Source organism: Thamnophis sirtalis, unplaced genomic scaffold (genome assembly GCF_051295495.1).
Source record: "Thamnophis sirtalis isolate CommonGarterSnake01/CBP01778 unplaced genomic scaffold, rThaSir2_p1.2 scaffold_8, whole genome shotgun sequence".
In the NCBI taxonomy this organism is placed as follows: domain Eukaryota; kingdom Metazoa; phylum Chordata; class Lepidosauria; order Squamata; family Natricidae; genus Thamnophis; species Thamnophis sirtalis.
This window is the reverse complement of record NW_028261388.1, coordinates 30,910,006-30,935,096: the sequence shown is the minus strand read 5'-3', so window position 1 is coordinate 30,935,096 and position 25,091 is coordinate 30,910,006. Positions and strand designations below refer to the sequence as shown.

The 25,091-nt window shown below is 39.8% G+C and overlaps 2 protein-coding genes across 3 annotated transcripts in view; one reads left to right on the top strand and one right to left on the bottom strand.

Moving 5' to 3' along the window:
- The first annotated feature begins 504 nt into the window (after nt 1-504).
- Nucleotides 505-25,015, top strand: ATP1B1 (ATPase Na+/K+ transporting subunit beta 1). Its single transcript, XM_014063407.2, has 6 exons — nt 505-1,070; nt 5,353-5,481; nt 19,497-19,649; nt 20,132-20,316; nt 21,240-21,320; nt 23,399-25,015. Exons 1-6 carry the CDS (start codon nt 971-973, stop codon nt 23,663-23,665), a joined length of 915 nt encoding a protein of 304 aa, XP_013918882.2. The 5' UTR covers nt 505-970; the 3' UTR covers nt 23,666-25,015.
- The window catches only part of NME7 (NME/NM23 family member 7), a 70,414-nt gene continuing 70,139 nt past the window's right edge, over nt 24,817-25,091 (bottom strand). For both annotated transcript variants that reach the window (XM_014063406.2, XM_087721365.1), the window contains exon 12: nt 24,817-25,091. In XM_014063406.2, the coding sequence (XP_013918881.1) occupies nt 25,059-25,091 (33 nt within the window). In that variant the 3' untranslated portion in view covers nt 24,817-25,058.

The following is a 25,091-nucleotide window of genomic DNA, read 5'->3' as shown; positions in this document are numbered from 1 at the left end:
GAGAGATCAACCTCGTTTCGGTTCCCGGACTCTGTCCTCCACTCACCCACCCACCCCCTTTATGCGCAGGACTCCCACTGCCTCCCCCTCCGGCCTAAGAAAGGATTGCAGGGGGGGGGGTTTCCTCCTCTCTTTCGCCTTCCTTTTGCCTGAGCGCAACAGTGTGGCACGAAGCACATGCCGAGGCGGCAAGAAGAAAGGCCGGCAGAAAGGGGGATAGAGGAATAAAGGAGGAGAGAGAAAGGTGGGGGGGAGAGAGAGAGAGAGGGAGAGAGAGAGAGAGAGAATCTGCCGCAGAGAATCTGCCCCTCCAACCACCCGGCCCCCTCAATCTCCCGCGCCTCGTACCCTGCTTCTCTTCCCCTCCCCTCCCTTCGCCTCGTCTCGCCCCCAAAGCTTCGCTCCCTCGCCTGCCTGGCCACAATTCTAATTGGCTACCGGCATTTGACAGGCGGAGCTGCCTCGGGACGTGGACGATATATCCAGCATGAGTGGGAGGGCGCAGAGCTAATTTCTGTCCCTGGGCAGAGCCCCGTTTCTTTCTTTCCCACCCCTTGGCTTCTCCTCACACGGGCACGCTCGCTTGCTCCCTTTTCTCCTCTCTGCCGCCTCCTTGCCACCCGCTTCCCTTGTTTTCCCGGCTTTGGGAGAACGAGCGTCCATCCGTCTCTAAGTGAACCCGAAATACAAGCAGACATCTCTCCTTTCTCTCTCGCTCTCTCCTTGGCAAGGATTTATTGAGGGGTTCGCGCCCTTCGGAAGGTGGGACGCTGCTAAACCCGGCACACAAAGACCGTCGCTTTTCCTCTCGAGCGCCCGCCGGCACTTCAAGCGGCTGCCAACATCTGTACTCTGGATTAGTGGCGAGGGCGCCGCACTTTCTCGGAGGACAAGATCGTCTTCCCGCTCCCACCCGCCGAGCCTCGGCACAGATTTTTTTCCTAACGCAAACGAAAGAAGCTCCTGACTCATGGCTCGCGGGAAAGCCAAGGACGGGGATGGCGGCTGGAAGACATTCATCTGGAACTCGGAGAAGAAGGAATTTTTAGGGAGGACCGGCGGCAGTTGGTGTGAGTATCTCCTTCGCCGCGATTTGCTTCTCGTGCCTCCGTTAAAACACGGGGCGCTCAGGCTGGAGGCGATTTGCGGGCGCCGTATTAATTGATGGCGCGGGAGGGAAAAAGTCCTCCGCTGGGGATCGCTCGGTCTGAAGCACCTGACTCGCGGCAGCCGCTTTCCTTCCCAGACTGGCAGGGCAGGGCAGGGATGCCGTCGCCGTGGTGTAAATCTTGCGGATCACTTTCCTTGCTCGGGGTGGCTGGCTCGCTTCCCTCGCTCCCCGCCCATCTCCCGGGCTGTCCGGTTTAAAAATACACACCAGACCTCCTACTTCCCAGCTTTGAGAGTGGGGGAAAAAATCAAACGTTCAGGAGGCTTTGTATGGGAGGTGAGAATGATGAGCAATGGTCTTGTGCCCCCAGGGAGACTTTCCAGTATGGCAAAAACCTTTCAGGAACTGTGACAAACACAAGGAGGGCTGAGGGTTATTTTTAAGCCTCAGATGTGTGAGTCAAGGGCTGAGTTCATGGAACATGCCAATTCCCCCCCCCCCCTTCAGCCAAACCAAGGCTAACAACATGTGAACACAAATTGTTGTGTGAACGCTGCCATCATTTGCTGCTTGTGCATTGTGCATGTAAATGGAACAGATTGATTTCTTCTTGCGGAATTAGCTTAGTGGTGTTGCTATGGCAGACTTTCCTGGGAGAAACCTGGGACTCCGATTGCCTCTCTGCTTTCCCCAACCTGGAGGGGACCTCCAGATGTGATGCCAACCTCCCCAGGTGGGTTGGGCAGGGTGATCAGCATTGACATTCAGTATCCTTGGAGGGCCTTCCGACTGGGAGAAGGCTGGCTGTTTTGTCACCTTGCGGTCTGGACTTTCATCTCTGTGCTGCAGCCTGTTGCCTCTGCATTAAAAGAGCAGCCTGCATTTCTTTTCATTTTCTCTTTTCCTCCCCCCCCCCCGCCAAAAAGGTCACACTGAAGGGCATTGATAGACACGAACACATCGTGACTGCAGGCAGGGCAGAGTGGGTAGGTGCCAGGAGAGAGGGGGTGCACCCTGCTCCCCCTCCTTCCACTACACTCCTTGTCAGCATAGCAGCCACTGCGGCTGCCTTTGCTTTGCTCAGGAAGGACACCACACAGGGAGAAGGACATACAAATGAAGGGTCTTGCTATTTCCTTTTGCGGCTCTAAAATGGCTACCAGAATCCTTGGGAATTGGGGAAAGAAAAAGAGAAGGCTCAGACTGTTTTCTAGCCCATCAACTCCAAAGGGTTAATAATGCATCAGAGCTCAAGGTTAGTCAAGGTGATACCTTCCAAGCAAAGAGGTAATGGCAGACTTGTTTGAGATCCCTGGAGAAGCAGAACAACTGCATTAAGGAGAATCCTGAATTGGCTTAAGAGGGGACCCTTTGGATGGACACACTTCTCTTGAAAATCTGACTTTCTGGCTGTCCAAGTACCTTCCCTGAGAGAGGAAGGTCTAAAAGAGCTGCAGAGGTAGGGAAATGAGATAGAAAGAAAGGTCAGATTGGAAAGCAAAAGAAGTTTAGAAATAATAAGGTCCTTGAAGGCTGTCTCTTAGCAACTAAACCTAGGTTGAATGGGACTTGAAGGTTCAGAACATACGCAGGCAAAAAGGATTTAATTTTTCACTCTTCCTCTTTACACTCACTCTATTTGCTGCTCGATTTAGACATCCTTGCCTCAACCACTACTCTAGGAGTGAGGCCCTATTCATGGGCTCACCACCGACTCTGCATTGCACAAGCCAGCTCAAGTGCAAAAGTCATTTTCAGAAACTTACCATTCAAACGTTCCACCTACTCCCCTGTCAATTTTGACAATTTATAATAAAGTATTAATTTCAGAACAGGCACTGTTGTCTTTCCTGACTTCCTGGGCTTTATTTTAAATAGGCTTTTTGTGCCAGCCAAGAAGCACTTAATGCTATTTATTTTCTAGTCGTTTCCAAGGGGAAAAGTCTAACAAATTTCATGTGGATTGTGCAGAGCACATTCAGGGCCTTTTACATTACAGTGATATGCTAGATATGACTGTCCTTGAAGGAAAGGATAGGTTGCCCTTGAATCTCATCCTTCCACTGCTGGAGTTTGAAACTTAAGTATCTCTGTAGATCCTGCAGAGTACAGTCTCTAGAACATTCTAATCTTCTTTAAAGTTTTTGTGCAAATTAGAAACATCAACTATACCCAGAAGCAACAAATAGTTCTACGGAGTAAAAAAAATATGTTTGTAATGAATGAGAATGGCTGTATGAAATAAGAGCTTAGAGACGAAAAAGAAAAGGTTAAGTGTATATCACAATAATCCAAACATTAGTTTAAGAGTTCTATTTAGAGAGCTATTTCCACCTGCATTTGTTGCCTGGGTGCCATTTCATGGTTGAATCTAACTAATGTCATCTTGGAAGTGGCATATCTGAAATTTCCAGTATTAAATCCTTGAATCTGCATAAAAGGGAAATGAAAAATGACTTGCATTACAGTATTATTCTCATCATCACAAGTTACAGCTTAGTTCTGACTAAGTTGATCTAGTTCAATTATTCCTGGGGTACTGCGATGCCCAATTACAGAGGGGACAATAAAATGTCTCTTATATTGCTTTCAGAGTAGTTAGACCAGTAGAGGATCTTATCTCTGCACTAGATAGTACACTGTTTGGTTGCTTTAAAAATGCCATGTCTTTCCTTTTAGAACAGATTTCTCTGTAGCCCCAGGAAGACAGTGGACGTTAGGGTTGTGGGTTACTATTAAGATCCTGATTAGGAATGTCATCTAAACACATGTCCCTTCACTGCCCTCCATATAGGCCACCCGTAGCACTCTGCTGTCAGCAGGTTTTCTCTAGTTCATTTCAACAGCACCTCCTATGACTGTACTCTGGAAAAAATGCTCAAATCTCTCTGACGTCACAGTTATTTGCCTACTGCTGCCTGGTTACTATAGAGTGTGTTAAACCCAGGAGTGCTAAAACTATTGTGCTGCTGGTCTCTCTGGATTACTTTCATTTTTCCCTTCTTTGGTGGAAAAACACCTTATTTTAATAGGACTTATCTCTTGCTCTGACCGGCTTGTAAAAGAAGAACACTTTCTGTTATATGCATTACTTATTGCTGATCTTTTACAGTTGCTCTGTACAAATGTTGGTTCCAAAGATCACTGCTTTTAAAATGTAATTTGTAGCTTCACCACCCCTTTTATATTCAGGAGCTGGATTGCTAGTAGGTTTGCACCGGGCGGCTTTAGTACAGCATGTAACACTGCTGCTAATCAGTTGAGATAATCCCTGTAAACTAAAAACTGATAAAACCAGATTTCAAAAACTGAAGTTCCTTGAAGTGGTATTACAAATAAAGTTTTATTCCTCTTCCTTGAAAAACAGCAACAACTTCCCCCCTCTCCCACCCATTTTATTCTGGTACAATGTTTTGGGGCATTAATCTGATTACAATTTGGTATTGTAAATGGGTGATTAATATGGAATAGCTTTCTTAATAGATTATATAAAAAGGAAAATATGAGGAAGCTGTTGAGAACTAAGTCTTTATAAGAGGATTTGAGTACAAATAAATGTTGGGAAAGAGACTTAAAAAATTGAAAACAAGGAGGTTAATTTAACTATTACAGTGAGTTGGGTGTGAGTTGAACGTGATTAATGTCAATAGTTGTCTCCTATTCATTCATTTTTTTTATTTATATTGTGCATTTTATAGAGAAGTGCTCTATCGTCCTATGTTTTCCCACAACAGCAATTTCACGAGGTAGGTCGGATTGAAAGAAAATGGCTGACCTAAAGTCACCCAATAATTCTCCATATTGGTGCAACACCCTAACTGCTACATCACCTTGTTACCATATTTAGGGTCTATATTCTCTATCTCTCAGTGGTCCAGTTTTGCAGTATAAGCCATTAACACTAAGTTTCTAGCAGAAGGAGTTATGTTGGAGCTGGGAATGCACTGTCCTGAGTCCCTTTAAGGACACAGAGATTTAGCTAGGCATCATTCTGGTTCTAACAATATCAGCCAGTCTTCCCCAACATTACACTTTTTAGATGTATTGGATTATAATTCCCACAACCTGCAACAAGCAAGTCTTTTCTAAGTAAATGTATTTAGGATGGTAGTTTCTATGAGAAGCAATTTACAACGTTAAAAAAATGTTGATTTTAATGTGACCTTGAAAAGCTGATGTGTATTTTAGTGGCCTATTAACCCTTTGTTCTTAATAGCAGTATTTGTTCTGTCTTGTCACAGTTAAGATCCTCCTCTTCTACGTGATCTTCTATGGCTGCCTGACAGGCATCTTCATTGGGACCATTCAAGTCATGTTGCTCACTATCAGCGATTTCCAGCCCAAGTATCAGGACCGAATAGCACCCCCAGGTAACAATGAGGATGGCTGGGTAGGCTAATTACATGCCCCATTGCAGTGGGGTGGATACGGGTTTGCATTTGGGGCTGTGTTGGGTTGTAGAGCAGGCTAATTACATGCCCCATTGCAGTGGGATAGATATGGTTTACCTTTAGGGATATTGCAGGGTTGTAGAAGTAGGGCAATTACTTTTTAACTACCTCTTTAAAAAAATCTGATATTCTCTATTGAGAAAGAGAAAACAAATCATAAGAACTACTAAAACAATCTTCCCCAAACTTGTATTGTGTAGACATACATCCTATCATCATCATATTGCTAAGAATGATGCTAAATGAAATTTAAAGTATTTGAAGCATATCAAAAATAGATTTGAAGCATACCAAGTTGAGGGAGCTGGTTTAAAGTCAGGGAATTATTTAACAGTTAGATAGCAACCTGGAAATATTACTTTACCTTCTGCATCATAAGGTAAGTTGTCCTTCCAGTTCAACATTTTCATCTGTCATATTGTTATATATTTCATTCCTAGGCAGTGTGCTTAAAAAGTCATAGTTAAGACATATGTATGAATTATTTCCAACAATTCAACAGATAATTGCAACCTTATTGTCCCTCCTGCTGCTTAAATGTTATACAAGTCTCTTCAGCCCACTCATTTAATCCATATCTTTCTTAATTTTCAAATCCATAAATCATCAATTCATTTCTATATTAGATTGTCAGCCTTTCAGAAACGTTTTTTGTTTTTTTTCGCTGACCAAATGGTCGGTTTTTCCATTTCTTCAAATTCTGATATTTTCACAAACTATTTCTTCATTGTGGGAATTTCTCCCACCAATGTGCATACAATAATCCTGCAATAGTTACCACGTACAAAAATCAATCTATCATTGATTTAATGCTATTTAAATGCTATTTTAAAAAAACCAACCCAAAACCCAAGTTCCTTCTATAGATATCCCGTCCTGCTCCTCATTTGAAAAATCATTTTATATCCCGGCTTCCAACCATATTAAGCAGAGGAAAAACATTTTCATTGCTTTATTTGTGGAAGAAAAAGAGCATATTTTTCAAATTCAGTAGTTGCACAGTTCTAAAGTGGCTGAAGGGTAGCTGTTCTTTCCCATTGCAGCATTCTGTAAGATAGAGATATCAAACTACTTTTGTTTATAATTTGCCATACTCCTGTATTTTTTCCATTGTAATCACTTGCCATTGGTAATCTAAGAAAGAAGATTGAGGTTGGGCAGTTACTATTACCCAGCCCTACAGGATGTATGTATTTTACAAAGCCTTTCCCCTGCCCCCTCTTTCTCTGGATCCACTTCTGTTCTGGTATCAGATATATCTAATTATATTTGTCTAAATTAGAATCTGTTTGGTGCAGCTCTGTTAATTAAAAAAAACACACTACATAATGTAAGCTTTTAATTAGAAAACTTCTTCTCATTGTTTCTTTTCATATTATTAATTTGTACCATGCCTAAATGGCAGAAACTGAGAATGATGTCAGTCCCATTCTATTCCTGCTGCATTACTCTGATTCATAGACGTGTTCCACCTGGTTGATAAAGTGGATGGTAACAAGAGCCAGAGAGTGCCTGTAATGATACAACATATCTACAAATTTAAACAATGGATTTGGGCAGGAAGTTTCGACAGAAGCAAAATAGGGATTTATAATGTAGACTGCCAATTGAACAGTAATACTCAGGTTTGCTGTGAATTAGGCAACATATATATTTCATAACTACCCTGTTTTCCCCAAAATAAGACCTCCCCAGATAATAAGCTCAATTGGCCTTTTGAGCGCATGGGCCAAAATAAGCCCTCCCCTGAAAATAAGCCCTCCCTGAAAATATTGCAGCGCAGCAGCAGCCATGAGATGATCATGGTCACCATCTCCTGCATCTCAAAAATAATAAGACCTCCCCAAAAATAAGGCCAAGTGTTTATTTCTGGGGACCCTGTCTTATTTTCAGGGAAACACGATATTAATAAATTAACATCTGGAAGAGGTGTTTCAGAGAACCTCTGGGTAAGAAATGGCAAACTGAAGATGGCTCAACTGAAAGTGGAGCCAACAACCACAGTAGAATGAAAAGCTGGCAAATAATCCTTGTCTCTCCAGACAAGGAGAGATTTTAAGATTGCTCACAAGTGCTCCATACAGTTGCTCTTTGCATGAGCAGTTTCAGGCAGATTTAGAGCTCTAGAGAAAAGGGAATGTGCAGCAAGGGAATTGAACAGTCAGTACCTTCTAAAGGACACTGCGTTTGCATATTTCTTTTTCTAATCATGTTCAGAAATGGCTTGTTAACTGCTTTTCAGCTATTAGAAACCTTTGGATTTGCAGATTTTACAGCTGTGAGCGAGTTTCTTTTAATTCTTAGCAAAATAAGTTTTAAATATACACTTGACGATTTAATAGTTTTTTTTCCTTTTGGAATAAACAGCAAATGAGGAATTAGAACTTTGATTTTGAAAGTTACAAACTGACTAGATGTACTTGAAATAAGAGTTTGAAATTAATGATCAGAATACTTCCTGTGCAAAAATGTTTTTGTTTTGAATTTTCTTTTTAAAAAACATGAATAGGCTGAGACTTTGAAGGTTGGATGTTAGAGGGAACCAGAAGGAACTAGAGTACAATTATAGAGGAAAAACACTTAAATTTGATTTACTAATAAGAACAGATCAAAATATTTTAACATTGCACATGCTAAAGGACATTTTTGAACAATGGACCTAGATGTTAATTTTAAAATGTCTGCCATTATAGATAGACTGTATTGCAGAAATGTTATGGAAAAGGAACACATTTTACTGAACAAGATTGAGATAGAAACAGAGAACTGTTGGCAGAAAAAGTCCTACTGCTCTGCCTTTTGAGGTTTTTTATTTTTAAATTTTTGTCAGATGATAAAATATGTGTTTATCCCAAGAATGTTCAAACTCAGTTACGGATCCACCACCCTTACTGGAAGTTAGTTTTAAGCTTCTCTTACTGCTTCTGTGAAATAATACTTGCTAGCATTTCTTTTGTCCTTCCTGACAGCTTGAGGTTATGCCCCTGTGTTCTTGTTTTTTGCTTAATATTGAAAATTATTCCTTATATAACCTCATTCACACCTAAATATATTTAAACATTTCAATCATGTCGTGCCCTCACTCCCTCATCCATATCCTTCAGGCTGTGCATATTCAGTTCCCGCAATCTCACCTGATACGTTTTGTCCCACAGAATTTGCATCATTTTTGTTGCCCGTCTCTGGACTCACTCAATCTTATTAATATCTTTTTAAAAGTGAGATTTCCAGAACTGGACACAGTATTCCAAATGGGATCTGACTAAAGACCTATATAGTGGGATTGGGACCTCCTTTTCCCTGCCACTGATCGCTCTAGTGATGCATCCCATAATTTTGTTTGCCTTCACATCTACCTGGCCACACTGTTTATTTCACTTTACAGTCATCTTTTATGAGCACACCTAAATCCTTTTCTTCTATTGTTCTGTCTAACAACATTGTATCCACAATGCTATACCTTGCCGGAGGATTGGTTTTCTCTAAGTGCATGATCTTAAGTATAATTTTGATTGTCATTGTACTTAAATACAACAAAATACAACAAAATCTTACATTTAGAAACATCAAACTGCAGTTTCCACATTTTTGACCAATTTTCCAGCAATGTCAAATCATTTTCCACGTTACAAATACCCCAAAGGAACATCATCCCTATCTATCCCTGAGTCAACTTTCTACTACCCACTAAACCACCCAGTGGTTAAGCCCTAGTCTGTACAACATTTTATGAGTTCATTATGTGGAACTATATCAAATGCTTTGCTACAGTTCAAATAGGCTATGTTGATAGCCCCAGCTTTGTCCAAACATTTGTGACATAGTTGAAGAAGACAACCAGATTAGTTTGATATGATCTCTCAGTAAAGCCATGCTGTTTTGGGTCCATCAAGTTGTGTGCTTTTAAATATTTGTTAATCCTTTTTCCAGGAGTGATTTCATTAACTTCACTACTACAGATGTTAAGCTCACAACATCACAGATGTTAAGCTTCTAGATTTTTTCCTAGCTCTAATGGATGGGTACAATATTAGCTGTTCACCTGTTCTGGGGAACTTCACCTGTTAGAAGAGACTGGTTACACAGATCAGTTAATGGTCCAAAGAGCACACTTAGAAGTTCCCTTAGGATTCTGGGATCAATATCATCTGGACCAATTATTTTATTAAGCTTTCAGCAGACCAGCTTAATTGCCACCCAAACTTCTAGGAAAAGAATCTGTCCTGCTAGGACTAGTATGATCGTCCAACCTATTTTTGTTCCTGGCATCTACTTCTGAAAAGCCTGAGCAGAAGTATTTGTTTAAGTTAGGGATGTCAAACTCGATTTCATTGAGGGCCGTATCAGGGTTGTTTTTGACCTTAGGGGGCCAGGATGAGTGTGGCCAGGGTGGGCATGGCCAGCTGGACCTCATTTGTATCGGGGACACCTGTGGAGGCCTGAGCACTCTGTCAATGAAAATGGACTCTCGAGCTCTGTTTTTGGCTGCAACCGCCTCTTGCAACCCTTACATGCAGCCCCCCTGAGCTCTGTTTTCACTGGCAGAGGCATTGTGGACCGGCCCTTCGCTGTTCCAAGGGTGGCACCGTGGGCCAGATCTAACTACCCTGTAAGCCGAATCCGGACCCTGGACCTTGAGTTTGACACCCCTGGTTTAGGTAGTTTGCTACAGCCAGGTTTCCCTTAAGATAATAATTGTTTGCATTTTTTAATTTAGAGATTGAACATTTTTTCCTCCTTCTGTCATTAATGTTCCTAAAAAAAGGTTTTATCTCCCTTTTTAATAGATGTAACCTAAACCTAAAACCTTAGTTGTAGTTTATGTTATATCAGTTTTAGTTAAAATGTCAAACCAAAGGCACTGGTAATCATTGTAACCTTTTTTTTTTACCCTATCCCTATCCCTATTTGCCAAAAATAAGTCTAGAATATGGTCCCCTCTTATTGGGAACTTTACTGTTTTAGAGAGGCATTATTTAATGTGTCTCATTTAATACCCCTAATATCTCTGTTCCTCCTTGTAAGTGCAGTTCAGTGGTGGGTTGCAGGCAGTGTGCCCCGGAACCGCCCACCCGTGCTTCTTACTTGTCTTTAAAGTCTTCAGTGCTTCTGTGCACGGCTTGTACAGTGCCTGCGCGAGGCTCCGCTGAGCAGCTGGAGCATCGTGGAGGCTCACAGAAGTGCTCCTGGAAGATAGGACGCATGTGCATTCATATGGAGGATGCCGTACCGGTTGCAACGCGATCCGGAACCCACCACTGGTGCAGTTCAAAGATTTTAGTTAATGTCGGGCACACTGAAGTCAGCCATGGTTATAACCTCTCCTTTTATTGCCATCTGAGTTATCTCCTCAACCAGAATGCTATCATAATCCTTTGAATGTCCCAGAAGGTTTGAAGTAGATCTTGTCTTTTCTGAATTACCTGGTAGAATTACTGGTAGTATTGCTTTTATGCTATTCTTGAAAAATAGCAACTCCACCTCCCTTTTTCTAGTTCTCTCTTTTTTGTATAATAAATCCTGTTATACTTATATCCCAATCATTGGAATCCCTGAACTCTGTAATTGAAACAAGATCCAAGTTATCCTTGGATGTAACAGCTGTTAGTTCACAAAGTTTCTTACCTAAACTGCGAGCATTAGTGCACATGATATGGCACATACTATCAAAAGCTTGATTTTCTTAATTGAGATTGATCTGAAAGTGGATTGAAAAATGACAAACTGCAAGCATGATATAAAAACTGTACATACAAATGAAGCCAACTGATATCTTAATAGTGAAAGGAGATATAAAAATAACAAGCAAGAAGAGTGATCTGGATAACTTTCCTATATTGGATTTACAAAAGAGACTTGTTAAAACTTTGAAGAATTTTATGAGAACAGGTTTTGAAGAGATCAAAGATCAAGATTGTTAAAAGTAACAGGAAGGCATATAAAGGTGATTTATTTGATCAGGGTTAAAATAGATATATTATTGTCTCTGGTACCTCTTTTGCTAATCAGGATTAATTGACAATGCTTTAAGGATTTATTTATAAATAACAGATAGAATATGGGGGAAAGAGATCATTTATTGTATTTTAAAGAAGGAAATATATTATTAAGATTGTTTATACTTATTGTGATAAATGGGAAAATCATTTCTTTTTATATTTCTTTGGTCTTTTTTAACATATTCTTTTTTCTACATTTTTCTTTCTAATTTTCCTTACTTTTCTGTATGTTCTATATTTTTTTAACTTGTGACCCATTGCCTGGTACAAATTGGCATATGATAACATTTGTTTGATATCATGAAATATCTCCCCAACCCCCGACCTTCATTGATTACTATGCTTGGTTTTTTCCATCCTTCAAGTAAAAAGAAAGAAACAGGAGCTGATAGGGAAAGGTAGTGTTGTGGCCCAACAGCGGCCGGCTGAGTTGTTGGTGGAATCTGACAGCGATGAACACTATGGGACTGCCCTGGAGGCTGAGGAAGACTCTGGGGGTGTTCGGAGTCAGAGCAGGGACTAGAGGCCCCTGTTGTCCACCAGGTGGTGTCTGAGTCAGGGAGCAGTGAGGAAGAATAGAGGGAGGCTGTCCCTGACGTACGTATGGGTAGGGCTGCGAGGAGGAGGGAGTAGCTTTGGAAAAAAGGTCACAGAAGGAAATAGGAACAGGTGGCTACTGATTGGCCCCTCCCGGAGAGCTTATAGGTAGGGCGATGGGAGGGGAATTTTTGCAGGAAACAAGAATTTACTGATCCATCCATAGAGAAAGATTGGGAGAATTTTGTGAGTTCAAGCCTTGTTTCATAGAGATAACTTTCTGGACTCCCAACCAAGGGGTTGCTTATCTCCCTCCTTAGTTGTGGCAGACAGCCAAGTCTGCATCCGTATATGTTGTAGAGGCTTGGGACAGAACAGGTAGCAAGCAGCATATTGACAAATTAATGTTCCGTGTGGTTTTATCCCCACGGTAGTTTTCAATGAATACCACAGAAATTGGACTTTAAAAAAGTATTCTGTACATTGTATTTAAATAGTATTTGAAACTATTCATAATCTGTCTTGACAGTGTATGTGTGTGTATGCACACGCACACCGACCCACACCCACCATAGTCATTGATGCTGTAAAGTTTATCAAAATTCAGGAAAAAAATTTCAAGACAGAATTCAGTTACCTTGTAATATCAAAAGTCATCTTTACAAATTTAAGTACTTTATTTCTATTGTTTTTAAAAATAGTGACAAGAAACCAAAAAAAACGAATGCAAAGATAAAAATACATACATTTATTTATTTTCATCCTGTTTTTATTATTTTTGATAAATAACTCAAGGTGGTGAATAAAAATGAAAAAAAGCAGAGCATGCTGAAATATTTGCCTTAGGATTTTCATCAACTAATCTATTCTACTCCTACAATTATCTACTGGTTGCATCAATTCTCTTTATTTGGAATCAAATCAATTCATGCTTGTAACCAATGCATTTATTAATAGAATTATCCATCGAAAGCTTTTCACTTGGCTTCATTTGTGCCTCACAGTTCTTGAAACTACTAGGAAGAGAAATATTCTAATCTGGAGATAAAACTCAGGGACTATCTGTCAGCTCCTGAATCTAAAACTTGCAGATAAAAGTTGTCAAGTTAAGCTAGAGTCTTCTAGGGCTATCTCACCCTGACAGAAGAATGAGTCTTTTGTTAGTAGGGCCAGTCTGCTGCCACTCCATCTGATAAATTTTCTTTAATTACTTCAAGCACAGAGAATGCCTTACACATGCCACTGTGTAAGGTGCCAACGCCAATCATATGGGGACTAAATCAGGCAAGACTCATAATAAATATGTAACAATATACTTTTAATTTGTGTTTGAAATAGCCTGATTTGGAACAGTCAGTGTTTGCATGTGTGTATGTAAATGTATAAATTTGATTTGCACTGATTTGAATGAGCTATTGACACAATACTTATTTCCTGAATTCCTTCTCAACATTAGTATAACTTTCTCATCCTGTTTCTGACCACATACACATTCTGCATTGTTTGCTTATGATTACAGAGAAGGGTAGGGCTGCTGGAAGGAGTTATTCTTGTTTGCCCTTTAGTAGTGCCAAGCAAGAATGGTTTGTTTTTGGAGCCGTAGCCATGTAATGCAGCCTTCTTACAGAAGGTAAGAAATGAAGAATTAATTTGCTAAATTTTAGCATACGTTTACCTAAGACAAATAAATTACATAGGATTACTGTTCTATGTTTAATAGTCAAGCATTCAATTTGTTCAAATTCATTTAATTATTAACAAAATGTAAGTTTTGTTGTAATGTATGAATCATGGAATGAATATTTTTACGTCAAAGCTAGCGTCCCACTCTTGGCACAGTATTAGGTTATAGGTTGGAGACAGCGAAGGGGTTGTGATGTGGGTTGAGAAAGGTGTGGAGGTTTCAAGAGGTGCTGCATGGGTCAGGGAAGGCACAGGGGTGGGTAGCACAGGTCAGAGGAGTGCATAGGTGACATGGGCCAGGTAGAGTTTGTGGGGTTCATTCCTCCCTATTTTCCCCTTCCTTTTCCAGCAGACAAGTCAGTGGCTGCTGCTGAGTGCTAAGCGGGAGAGGAAGTGAGGGATTGTGAGACTGACTGGGAAACTGTCACCAAATGCTGAAAATGAAGATTACATGACTACAGCGGCAGCCCAGCAATAGTCAGTAGCACTGAAGCAACCAGAACTTCCCCAAATTTCATTCCCTTGGGAGTGATAGGTCTAGGATTTTGACACATTCTCTAAGGTAGCCTCTTTGAAGTACCTTGATTCAAAATTTGTTGCCTTATGATGCACTGTTTCACTCAGGTAAAGGTCATGACAACGACAGTTTTAGTAATATAAAGAAACACAGTGACCTGGGTTGATTTGTCTTTTCTTAATGCAATAAATACAGATTTAGCTAAAGTACTGTAGCTAAAACTGTGTTTATTGCATTTCTGAGAAAAAGGAGAATATAAAGCAGCCTCCTCCAGTCTCGTGTCATGTCTGTCTATATCTCTGCCATCTATGTCTGTCTGTCCATCTGTCTACCTACCTATCAACTTCCTACCTGCCCACCTACCATTAAAACTTGGATTTCACTAACCTTTAACTGCGTGAAATGATGTATCATACGGGCTATCTTACAGAATGCATCCAAAATCCATTACACATGGTTCTCGTGGAATTCAAATTTGGCAAATTTTATAAAACATTTTATGACATAAAACATTTCCTGTGGTCAGCTGGTGATGTTTCACTGTGCTATACAGTTCAACATGGGCTGCTTTCAAGGTAGATACATCTTAGAATATCTTCTTTAACTTAAAAAAAAAACCTTTTCTAGGACATTAAAAACTGCAGGCATTGAGAAATCTGGTAAGGAAATATCTCTGAATGGGTGACGCAATGGGGCATGGGCTGTCCAGTTGCATATACAATATACGGTAATCTTTACCCTGTTTCCCCAAAAATAAGACCTGCCTGGATAATAAGCCCAATAGGGCTTTTGAGTGCATGCGCTAAAATAAGCCCTCCCCCAAAATAAGCCCTCCCCTAAAATATTTAAACACATTTCCCTGGAGGAGGGGTGGACATGCCCCATGCACCACACATGTATCTGCCATCCTCGTGGAACAACTTCGTGGAGGCCAAATCCTAGCTACCACACCCCTTCTCTTAGTGGCGGCCGCAAAAAGAGCGACAGGCCCAGCAATGCTAGGGCTGGCAAGAGTGCACCAGAAACAGAACTTCCGGCCCTCTCTGGATCAGCTGATCCAAGGTTCAGGTGCCTCCTGCACCTCAAAAATAATAAGACCTCCCTGAAAATAAGGCCAACTGCTTATTTCAGAGGTCAAAGGAAAATAAGACCCTGTCTTATTTTCGGGGAAACACGGTAGCTATTGGACTAATGGGAGTTGTAGTCGAACCCATGAGGAATAAGACAAGTGTAAAAAGAGTGTGCAGGATAAAGTACGTAATCCCTGAATGGAGCCAAGTATATGGTGCTTTTCTCCTCTCTAAATGGAAACTGAGAGTCCCAGACAATGTAGAGTAGCCAGTGAACTGACTGCAGTGGACAAACAATATTACATTTGTATCTGGCCAGCATCCAAAACAATCCCAGTGTAAAGATGAGGCCATCTAGTTTCAACCTCCCCCTCCTCTCTAGTTGTCCCAGTGCTTCCATTGGTCACAGGTTTGCATGTACTTGGCATGGAAAACCGAGTTGCATCAGGCGTCCTCGTAGTTGGAAAACAGAATTGGTTCCTTTGCAAAAATGTAATTCAGAGCCAGCCACTATGCAGTAGCAAGGCACAGATCATTCCTCTGTTCCCTCCTACACTTCCAAAGAAATTAACCATTAAAAGAAAAGGTATACATAGGGAGAAATAATATGCAAGAAAATGTAGTCAGAGCAAAATGTAGCTTCTTCCCTATATACTGGAATTTCAGTTCAAACTAGCTTTGCCTGTTGGATAGACAGTGATCTGGCTGGGATAGGATGGGAGCTATGCGCTGAGTGCAGTGAAATGCTGGGAGCTGAGATGTCATTGGCTTTTGCACAATATGAGCAGGATTAGAAGACAGTCATTATAGTAATAAACTTAAATCATTTTACTGAAAGTTCCTAGGATTGAACCAAAAATCAGTAGTGCGGGAAGCTGCTTGTAAAGCACTATTTCTACCTTAAAGATAAAGCTTCCCCTCACACATATGTGCTAGTCGTTCCTGAAGAGCCAGCACTGACTGAAGACATCTCCATGGTCATGTGGCTGACATGACTACATGCAGAAGGTGCACGGAACTTTCCCACCAAAGGTGATTCCTATTTTTTCTACTTGAATTTTTACACGCTTTCGAACTGCTAGGTTGGCAGAAGCTGGGACAAGTAATGGGAGTTCACTCCATTACGTGGCTCTAGGGATTCGAACCGCCAAACTGCCCACCTTTCTGATCGACAAGCTCAGCATCCTAGCCACTGAGCCACAGCTCTACCTTATGTTTTGCTAAATCGCATTCAAAAGAGTGCATATTTTGCACTTTTATATAAAACTAAATGTTTGAGGGGAATGTATATACAATTAACACATGTTGTTCTGTGACTGAGGCTGATGTGGAAACAGCAATACAGACCTAAATCTAAGAAATTAAGAAATTTGAAATTCATAATTGGTTTTATTTCTCCCAACATACATATGAAGCCTTGGATGGTAGCAAAGACTGACTGGTTGACTAAATTATTGGCACTAATTGAGTATCTGAAACTGAATACTGCATCCACATTTGGTCACTACATTGCAAAAAAGAGGTTGAGACTTTGGGGAAAGTGCAAAGAAGAGCAACTAAGATGATTAAAGGCTTGTGGATAAAAGCATATGAAGAACAGTTGCAATAATTGGGTATGGCCGGTCTGGAAAAAAGAAAGACTATGGGTGACATGATAGCAGTATTCCAGTATTTAAAGGGCTGCCACAAAGAAGAGGGGGTCAACTTGTTTTCCAAAGTACCAGAGACAAGAAACAATGGATGGAAACTAATCAAGGAGAGAAGCAACCTGGAATTAAGGAGAAACTTCCTAATAGTGAGGACAATTAACCAGTGGAACAGCCTGCCTTCAAAAGCTGTAGGGACCTTCATCACAGGAAGTTTTTAAAGAAAAGACTGGACAGCCACCTGTCTGAAATGGAATAGGGTCTTCTGCTTGAGCAAGGGGTTGGACTAGAAGATCGCCAAGGTCCCTTCCAGCTCTATTCTGATTGATTGGATTATAATTTGAATCAAATAGAAGATACAACGGCAAACAATGTTGTAATGATCTCTTACAGTATGTGTAGCATGGTACAGGAAGTCCTTGCTTAACAGCTGTCCTGTTTGAAGTTATGATGGTGCTGAAAAAGTAAATTTAAAATTTCTTCTTGTGTTATGATAGTTGTAGCATTCCTGTCGTGATGTAACCATGTAGTGGTGCTTTGTAACTGGAAGGTATTTATAACCATCTCCTTGGCCTGCAGTCATGTGATCACCATTGGCCAGCTTCTTGGCGAGCTTCTAACAAGCAGAATCAAGGAGAAGCTCTCAGCCAGCATGGCCTTTAGCTGTCCACAAATTATTGTATGTGGGGGTGGGGTATACAAAAGGAGAATTTTCTAGAATGTGTTTGCTGGTTAATTGCAATACAGGAAAGTCATAGGGGGTTGTAAGTAGCAATCAGCAAATAAGATAGTAGTTATTGTTATTATTATACCCTGTTTATTTTCCTCTATAATCTGTCAGGTTATGCTTCCTTTCCCCATCTCAAACCCCAGTCTACTAATTGCTGTATCTGATATTCTAGCCAAAAATATACGCAATGTTGGGATGCATGTACAAAGGGCAGGGTGGATATTTTTGACATTGCAGTTTATATCAGTTGCCTATATTCATAGGAAGATTCAATTCTAAAAAAAATAAGACTCAAAAAACTTCATATGCAGCCTTTTTCCAGGCATAAAGCAACCTAATCCAAATGCAAAAAATACCAGGTAGTCCTTGACTTACAACCATAACTGATCCCAAAATCTCGATTGTGAAGTGAGAAATTTGTTAAGTGAGTTTTGTCCCATTTTATGACTTTTCATGCCACAGTTGTTAAGTGAATCACTGCAATTGATAGGTTAGTAACTAGGTTGTTACGTGAATCTGATTTCCCCCAATGCCTTTGGTTGTCAGAAAGTCACCAAAGGGGATTACATGATCATGGGACGCAGCAAAGGTTATAAATATGAACCAGTTGCCAAGCATCTGAAATTTGATCACCTGATCAAATCCTAGGAAAGCTCAGGGGTGGGTTTCTCGCTCCGTTCCAACTGGTTCGGTTGGAACGGGGCCGGCGGCGTCCTCATGCATGCGCGCAGTGCACGCATGCGTACTAGCGTCTGCGCGATGCTCCAGCTGCTCCTGGAGGATCGCGCAGGCGCTATATGCGTCCTGCGCATGCGTGGAAGCGCAGAACTCGTCAAAACCGGGTAAGGACCGCGGGCGGGCGGGCGCGCCCTTCACCATTCCCGGAAGTTATTTACTTCCGGGTTCGGCGACCAACCGGTTCGCAGGGACTGCCGCGAACCGGTTGAAACCCACCCCTGGGAAAGCTGCAAAGGTCATAAGTATGAAAAACAGTGATAAGCAGGGGTGAAATGCTATCAGTTCACCTGAAAATGGTTTTTAAAAAATGCTACCGGTTTGGGTGAACCAGTACTTCTGACAATCAGTTGTGCGGCCATCAACTGTGCCGCGAGCGATTTACATTCGCTAGAAAGCCGAAAATCCTGCTTTCTAGTGAATCTAAATCATGTCGCACAGCTGTTTCCCCCCCCCCCCCGCTGTTCTACTTACCATTGCAGACTAGGAAATGCTTCTTAAACCTCCTTTTTCAGAATTCCGTGGTAGCCACTGCGGTGCGCATGTGCACGAAGCACGCATTTGGCCCGCATGCTTGCAAAGCAAATCGGTGGTGAAGTGAACTGGTAGCACACTTCAGAGTATTTCACTCCTGGTCATGTCCCATTTTTCAGTGCAGTTGTAACTTTGAATGGTCACTAATCAAACTGTTGTAAATCGAGAAATACTTGCATAGTGCCTCTTTTCAAAATTTCCTTTCATATAAGGGCATTTCCCTGAAATACGACACCTATTCCTGAATCACAGGCTATGTGGCCAGAATCTCTATCTCTGTGTGGCCAGGAATAAAAAGGCAGCTTTGCTAAGGAAGAAGTAGATTTAAACACTATGGACCTTCATGGATTGCTGGTTATCAATCAGTTGTTAGAATATAGTTTTGTTCTTTCTCTCCTGCTCTTGGAAATGCTTCATTGGCACAAGTCTTATTAGTTATCTTCTCTTCCTGTAACTTAACAGTTATTTTCCTTTTCTTTCCAGGATTGTCAAATATTCCCCAAGTTCTTAAAATGGAGATTTCTTTCAACCCTTCTGATCCAAAAACATACAAGTCATATGTAGACCAAATTGAAAAATTATTAAAGAGCTATGAGAGTGCTAATCAGCAAGACATCAATTTGGAGAATTGTGGCGGTGAGTAGATGTCATTTCATTTGCATATATTTTTATTCTGTTTTTTTGTTTGATCGATCTGAAAGTTTGTTGATGGTCTTAAAGCTAGCAGTCTCTTGTATATCTAATATTCCAACAGTGTCCTTGAAGAAGCTTCTTTATAAAAAGACAAGCTTCAAGCTGCTTATTTCTATGTGCAATCATTTTTAAATATACTTAGAAAAATGTATGATCAGTAGCATTATATGCTTTGGTATCGTGTGTTTTGGGATGCAATCACTGGCAAAAATGATCCTGTACTATTTGACAGAGATGCAAAACTATAAAATACATATTACACTGTTATTCTGATTAAAAATAAAATAGAGGAGGAAATCTGTTAATCTCTGGATCTTAAGGCAATAACCATTATACATTAATTTTTAAAAATGTGGGATTGATTGTAATGTGTATAGTTATTATTGACATCTCCTTTCCCCCCCCCCCCCAATCCACACCATCAGCTGAACCTTCTCCTCCCAAAGATAGAGGACCTTTTGATGGCTCCCAAGGTGTCATGCCATCTTGCAAGTTCTTTCGCCATTGGCTGGGAAATTGTTCTGGCTTAGAGGATCCTAATTATGGTTATGAAGATGGCAAACCATGTACCATCATCAAACTCAACAGAATCCTGGGTTACACACCTAAGGTAAGCATTACTTTTCTTTTTATAAGATGCGAGATAAATGTAAGTAACATGATTTCATAGGAAAATAATGTATCTTCAGCTTGGACAAGCTTGTTTCTTTCTCTCTCCCAACTGAGAACTGTTCATCTCGTGTCATCCAGTGATGCAATAATTAATACAATCCTTGAAGTTGGAAATCTTAATAAATAAAATGGTGGTGATTCTATACAATATTTTCACTGATCAATCTCTTAAACAAAAAAGAAATACCTCTGGAAATAACTGTACCTATAGTCTTATTGGATATTTTTACAAATTTTAATATGTGCTGTAATGCAAACAGATATCACTTTTCACAGCTGGTATTTGTAGGGCAATACTGAGATTTAAATTTACTGTCCATGGTCTAGAAACAGTTTTCTTAATATTCATTGACTACACCGATCATCTGGCCTCTGAAGATGCTATCAAAGTTACTAGTGAAAGATCAGAAAATTTGATGTCTAGACCATGGTCACTAAACCCTGAAGCCTAATATTGCGCAATTGCTGGGTTTCAGCTAAAATCATTGTTGATCATTTGATTTCTGCTTTTCCAAATGTCCTCCTATTTTGCTAACCCAATTTTCTGATAGAAATTAGAACTACCTGTGTAGAACAAGAGATTGGCAGGTTTGGCCACAGAATAGAAGTGATTAGGGAGCAGCAAATGCAGATAAATGTTATGTATCTTTCTCCAACCTCATGTAGATTTCTTTCCTTTCCTTCTCATTCCTTCTCTTTCCTTCCCTTCCCTTATCACCTTCATTTTCAAACTGTTAGTTAAACAACTGCTTATAAAGGATATAATATGTGGGAAATAAATATATTGGATATAGGAGTTATTTATTAGCAGTAATTAGGAAATTTGTTAAAACTTTCTTGAAATTTGTTTCTTTTCTTCAGGTTCCACAAAATGATACCCTCCCACCTGAGCTGCAGGCAAAATATAACCCCAATCTCATTCCCATTCATTGCACTGCTAAGGTAAAATAGTTAATCCTGTTAATGAAATGTGTTGTCTGTAGGATCTTCTTAAAGACTGTTCTGGTAGTTCAAATACTACTGTTAGCTTTGATCAGGCATTGGAATCATATCAGTTTTTAGTGCTAAAAGACTGTGATGACTCCTGCCTTACACCTTAGCCATATCAAGTTCTCATTCTTAGCTATGGAAACTTTCTTAAGATGGAATTGAGGTAGAAATAGCTGCTGCCTTCACATTAGTTTTCAGAGGCATTATGATGATAGTCATATAGGAGCTGGAATCCAACACAACTAGAGGTTACCATACTGATTTGCTTCTAGGTTCTCCTTTAGATGTATGCACCATCTAAGGTACAGAGGCCATAACAAGACATTTTCTGGCATCAGATCTCTTGGTTGGTATATAGGTAGCCCTAGCTTAGCTACCCTTTGTTTTGAAACCATTCAAAATTATGTGGTACTGAACAAATGCTAGTTATCATTGTTCCTTGAAGTGATAGCCAATGCAGTGCCCCTATGGTCACCTGATAAAAATGTGAATGCTTGGCAGTCCGCCCACATTTTTATAAACTTAATATGCACTTCAACATGCAGAAAAAAATGGGGAAAAGCGCTAACCTCAGATTACAGACTATTGGATTGCCTAGCTGAATTCCCAAGGCTGCCATGAAAACATCTATCAAACAGCATGAAATCTTTTATGAGCAATATTTATCAGGGACTCGTTGTGGTCAGGTGCTCAGAGTCCATAAGAGAGCAAAAGTAATACTTTTCTACAGTAACGTAAAAGAAAGTGCTATCTTGGGAGAAGATGCAACTGCTTTAAGACATTGCTTCTTTGTGCTCTCCTTTTTGAAGAGTGAAGCCAAATAATTTAGTCTTGTTAGTTATGAATTCCTTTTATAAAGGTTAGAAAGCTAACTGAATTGAAAATCTACCAGTGGCTACTGGTTTCTGTGACAAATCTGTGTTAAAATGCCTATTATAACAATGGTTATCTATAACTTCCAATATTAGATTTTACATTTCCAATGAAAATTCTGAGAAAAATACCAAGAGACAGCTCTTGCCAACATGATGTGCATCTGGGTTTCCTAGAAGCTTATAGGTAGCCAAGAAAGCTGGATGGCAGTTAAGGCTCTGATTTATCTAGTAGTTTCTTCCCATGCTTACATACAGCAGTATGCAGAGTTTTTTTTGAAGTTGAATGGTTTTGAAGTTGAAAGATACAGATGGAGCAAAAGCAACATTCACCCCTTCCCATTTGAGAGATATATTGCCTGTGAAGCTGGAAATGTCATTTAATTAATGATTGCTAGTTTCTGAAATATTTATTCTGCATAATTCTTCAATAATTCTCTTTTTGAATATATGTCCTGATGACACATTCACATTCACTGAATGGAGAGAAAGACTAGGTTCTTACTTTTGGTTCTATGACTAGCCAGAGTATTCAATTCAATTTCTGCATAAACTGGCCTTTTCTTTATCTCCTTGAATTTCATCTCCTAGCCAGGTATGCCTTCTAGGAGTTAAAATCCAACAATTCTAGAAATAATAAGATTGTAGGCACTAAGGAGTAAAATTGATAGGGCTATATGTGCACAATCAAAAACTAATGTTATATTTTATGACTATTCATTCTAGAATAGTTACGTTGCATTGGGAAGTTCATGTTTTAAGATCTTTACTGATTGTAGCTCTAGATTTATGCTCCATTGTTAGTCTAAAAAATCTGGAACAATAGGGACTCTAATGGTACAAAAACTTCTCCACATATTAGTTTCAGGTAGACTAATTCTCTTTGTTATGTGGGTAGATGTTTTTCACTTTTTTGTATCATCCATGTCATTGTAATGTGTGAAAAGAATGTAAAATTTTAGGTATTGAAAAATCATGGAGCCATATTTTAAGACAATTAAGGTTGATGAAGATATGGCTATTTTAATTATCACTAAATTACTTACTAAAGGGTACTAGAAAGATGCATAATTGAATGTTTACTCTGCTAGAGAACAGGTCAAAATGGAGCACAGGTCAGGAAAAATGCTTTAAAAAATATTTCATTTATCTCTTCAGAAACCAGAGGATTTGCACAAAATTGGCCCTGTGGAATACTTTGGTTTTGCTGGCTATGGTGGCTTTCCTCTACAATACTACCCATATTATGGCAAACTCATTCAGCCGAAATACCTTCAACCCCTTATAGCAGTACAGTTCACTAATCTGACTACCGATATGGAGGTGCGTATTGAATGCAAGGCCTATGGTCAAAATATTGGCTACAGTGAAAAAGATCGTTTCCAGGGTCGTTTTGAGATGAAATTTGAGATAAAAAGCAGCTGATCACAAGCAGTTTGTTTCTTCTTTTTTCCTCTTAGCCATTTAAAAAGTATAAAAAGAGACAAAACTACTAGTCTTGAACAAAACTCATACATATGGGACCTACACATAATCTATATGCTTTACACTAGCTTTCTGCATTTAAATAGATTAGAATGTAAACCTAAAAGTGTAGCAATAGTGACAAAGATATTTATTCTATTGTAAATGATGAAAAACAGAATTGAGCCTTGGGATACGCCCATTTCTACTGTAAATTATGATTCCATAACTGACTTGTAGTAAGCAGTGTTTCTGCCCCCTAAGTATTGCTGCCATGTGAATTTTATTTAGTGTACAGTACTTTAGGTGCATTATTCTGGTCATTTTTCAAGCCATGTATTATTGTACTGTTTTCTACTTTCTGTGAGCACAGATTTGCTGCACAAGGTGTAAATACTCAGTGGGATTAAAACTGGCACAGTACTTTTTCATTTTTTAAAGATTTTTTTTATCCTGCCTTATTTTTTTTCATATAAAACTCAAGGCAGCAAACATACCTAATACTCCTTGCTCTATTTTCCCCACATCATCATCCTTATGCTATGAATTGAGTTGAGAGTGTGACTGGCCCAAAGTCACCCTTCCAGTTTTTCATGCCTAAAATGGGACTAGAATTCACAGCCCCCTGATTTCTAGATCAACACCTTAACTACATCAAACCGGCTCTTTTGTTTTGAAAAGGTAAAGGCCCATCTGTGATTATTCAATAGCACTCCATGAAACCTCCCCCAACTTCTATTCCTCAATAGTTAATAAATTTAGTGTGGTGGCAGGGAAAAAATTACTTTAACTTTGAAACAAAGCTATGGAGAGTAAGTGATTATGTACTGTACTTTGTAGCAATTGGTGTCTTTTTCTTTCTCTTTCATCCTATGTTTTAAAATTGTGTGTGAGACCTATGTCAGACGCCTATCGATTTCACTAGTGATAGGAATAATTATTTTGCTTTGTATATTCTCTTCTTTTCCTGTGAGAAGCATCACATGCTGTGGTGCTGTCTTTATTGAATGTTTTAACCATTTTCATGGTGGAAGAATTTTATATTTATGCAGTTGTACAATTTTTTTTTCTGCAAGAAAAAGGTGTAATGTATAAAAATAAACCAAAGCCACATGTCTGAAAATAAATCTTTATTTTGAACTTTGAGAAGCAATGCAGTTATCCCATCAATTGGTGTTAAATGTTGTCTAAAGTGCAAAACTCTATGTTCTAATATATGTAATAGCCAGGAGTTCAGTGCTCTTGTGGGCCTTGTATTTCATTCAGGTTTAAACACTGGACAATAAATGAATAAACATACATTTCCCATTCTGCAGTTTGTTTTTTCTAAGCAGTTTTACTTCACAATGTTCTGTTAGCTGTCTAAGATACTGAAAAAGTATTGCAC

Excerpts from the sequence above, each read along its gene's own strand:
- ATP1B1 (XM_014063407.2), top strand. The coding sequence starts at position 971 with ATGGCTCGCGGGAAAGCCAAGGACGGGGATGGCGGCTGGAAGACATTC. Across the intron at positions 20,317-21,239 it reads TCCTGGGTTACACACCTAAG|GTTCCACAAAATGATACCCT; the intron begins GTAAGCATTACT and ends TCTTTTCTTCAG. Across the intron at positions 21,321-23,398 it reads CCATTCATTGCACTGCTAAG|AAACCAGAGGATTTGCACAA; the intron begins GTAAAATAGTTA and ends TTATCTCTTCAG.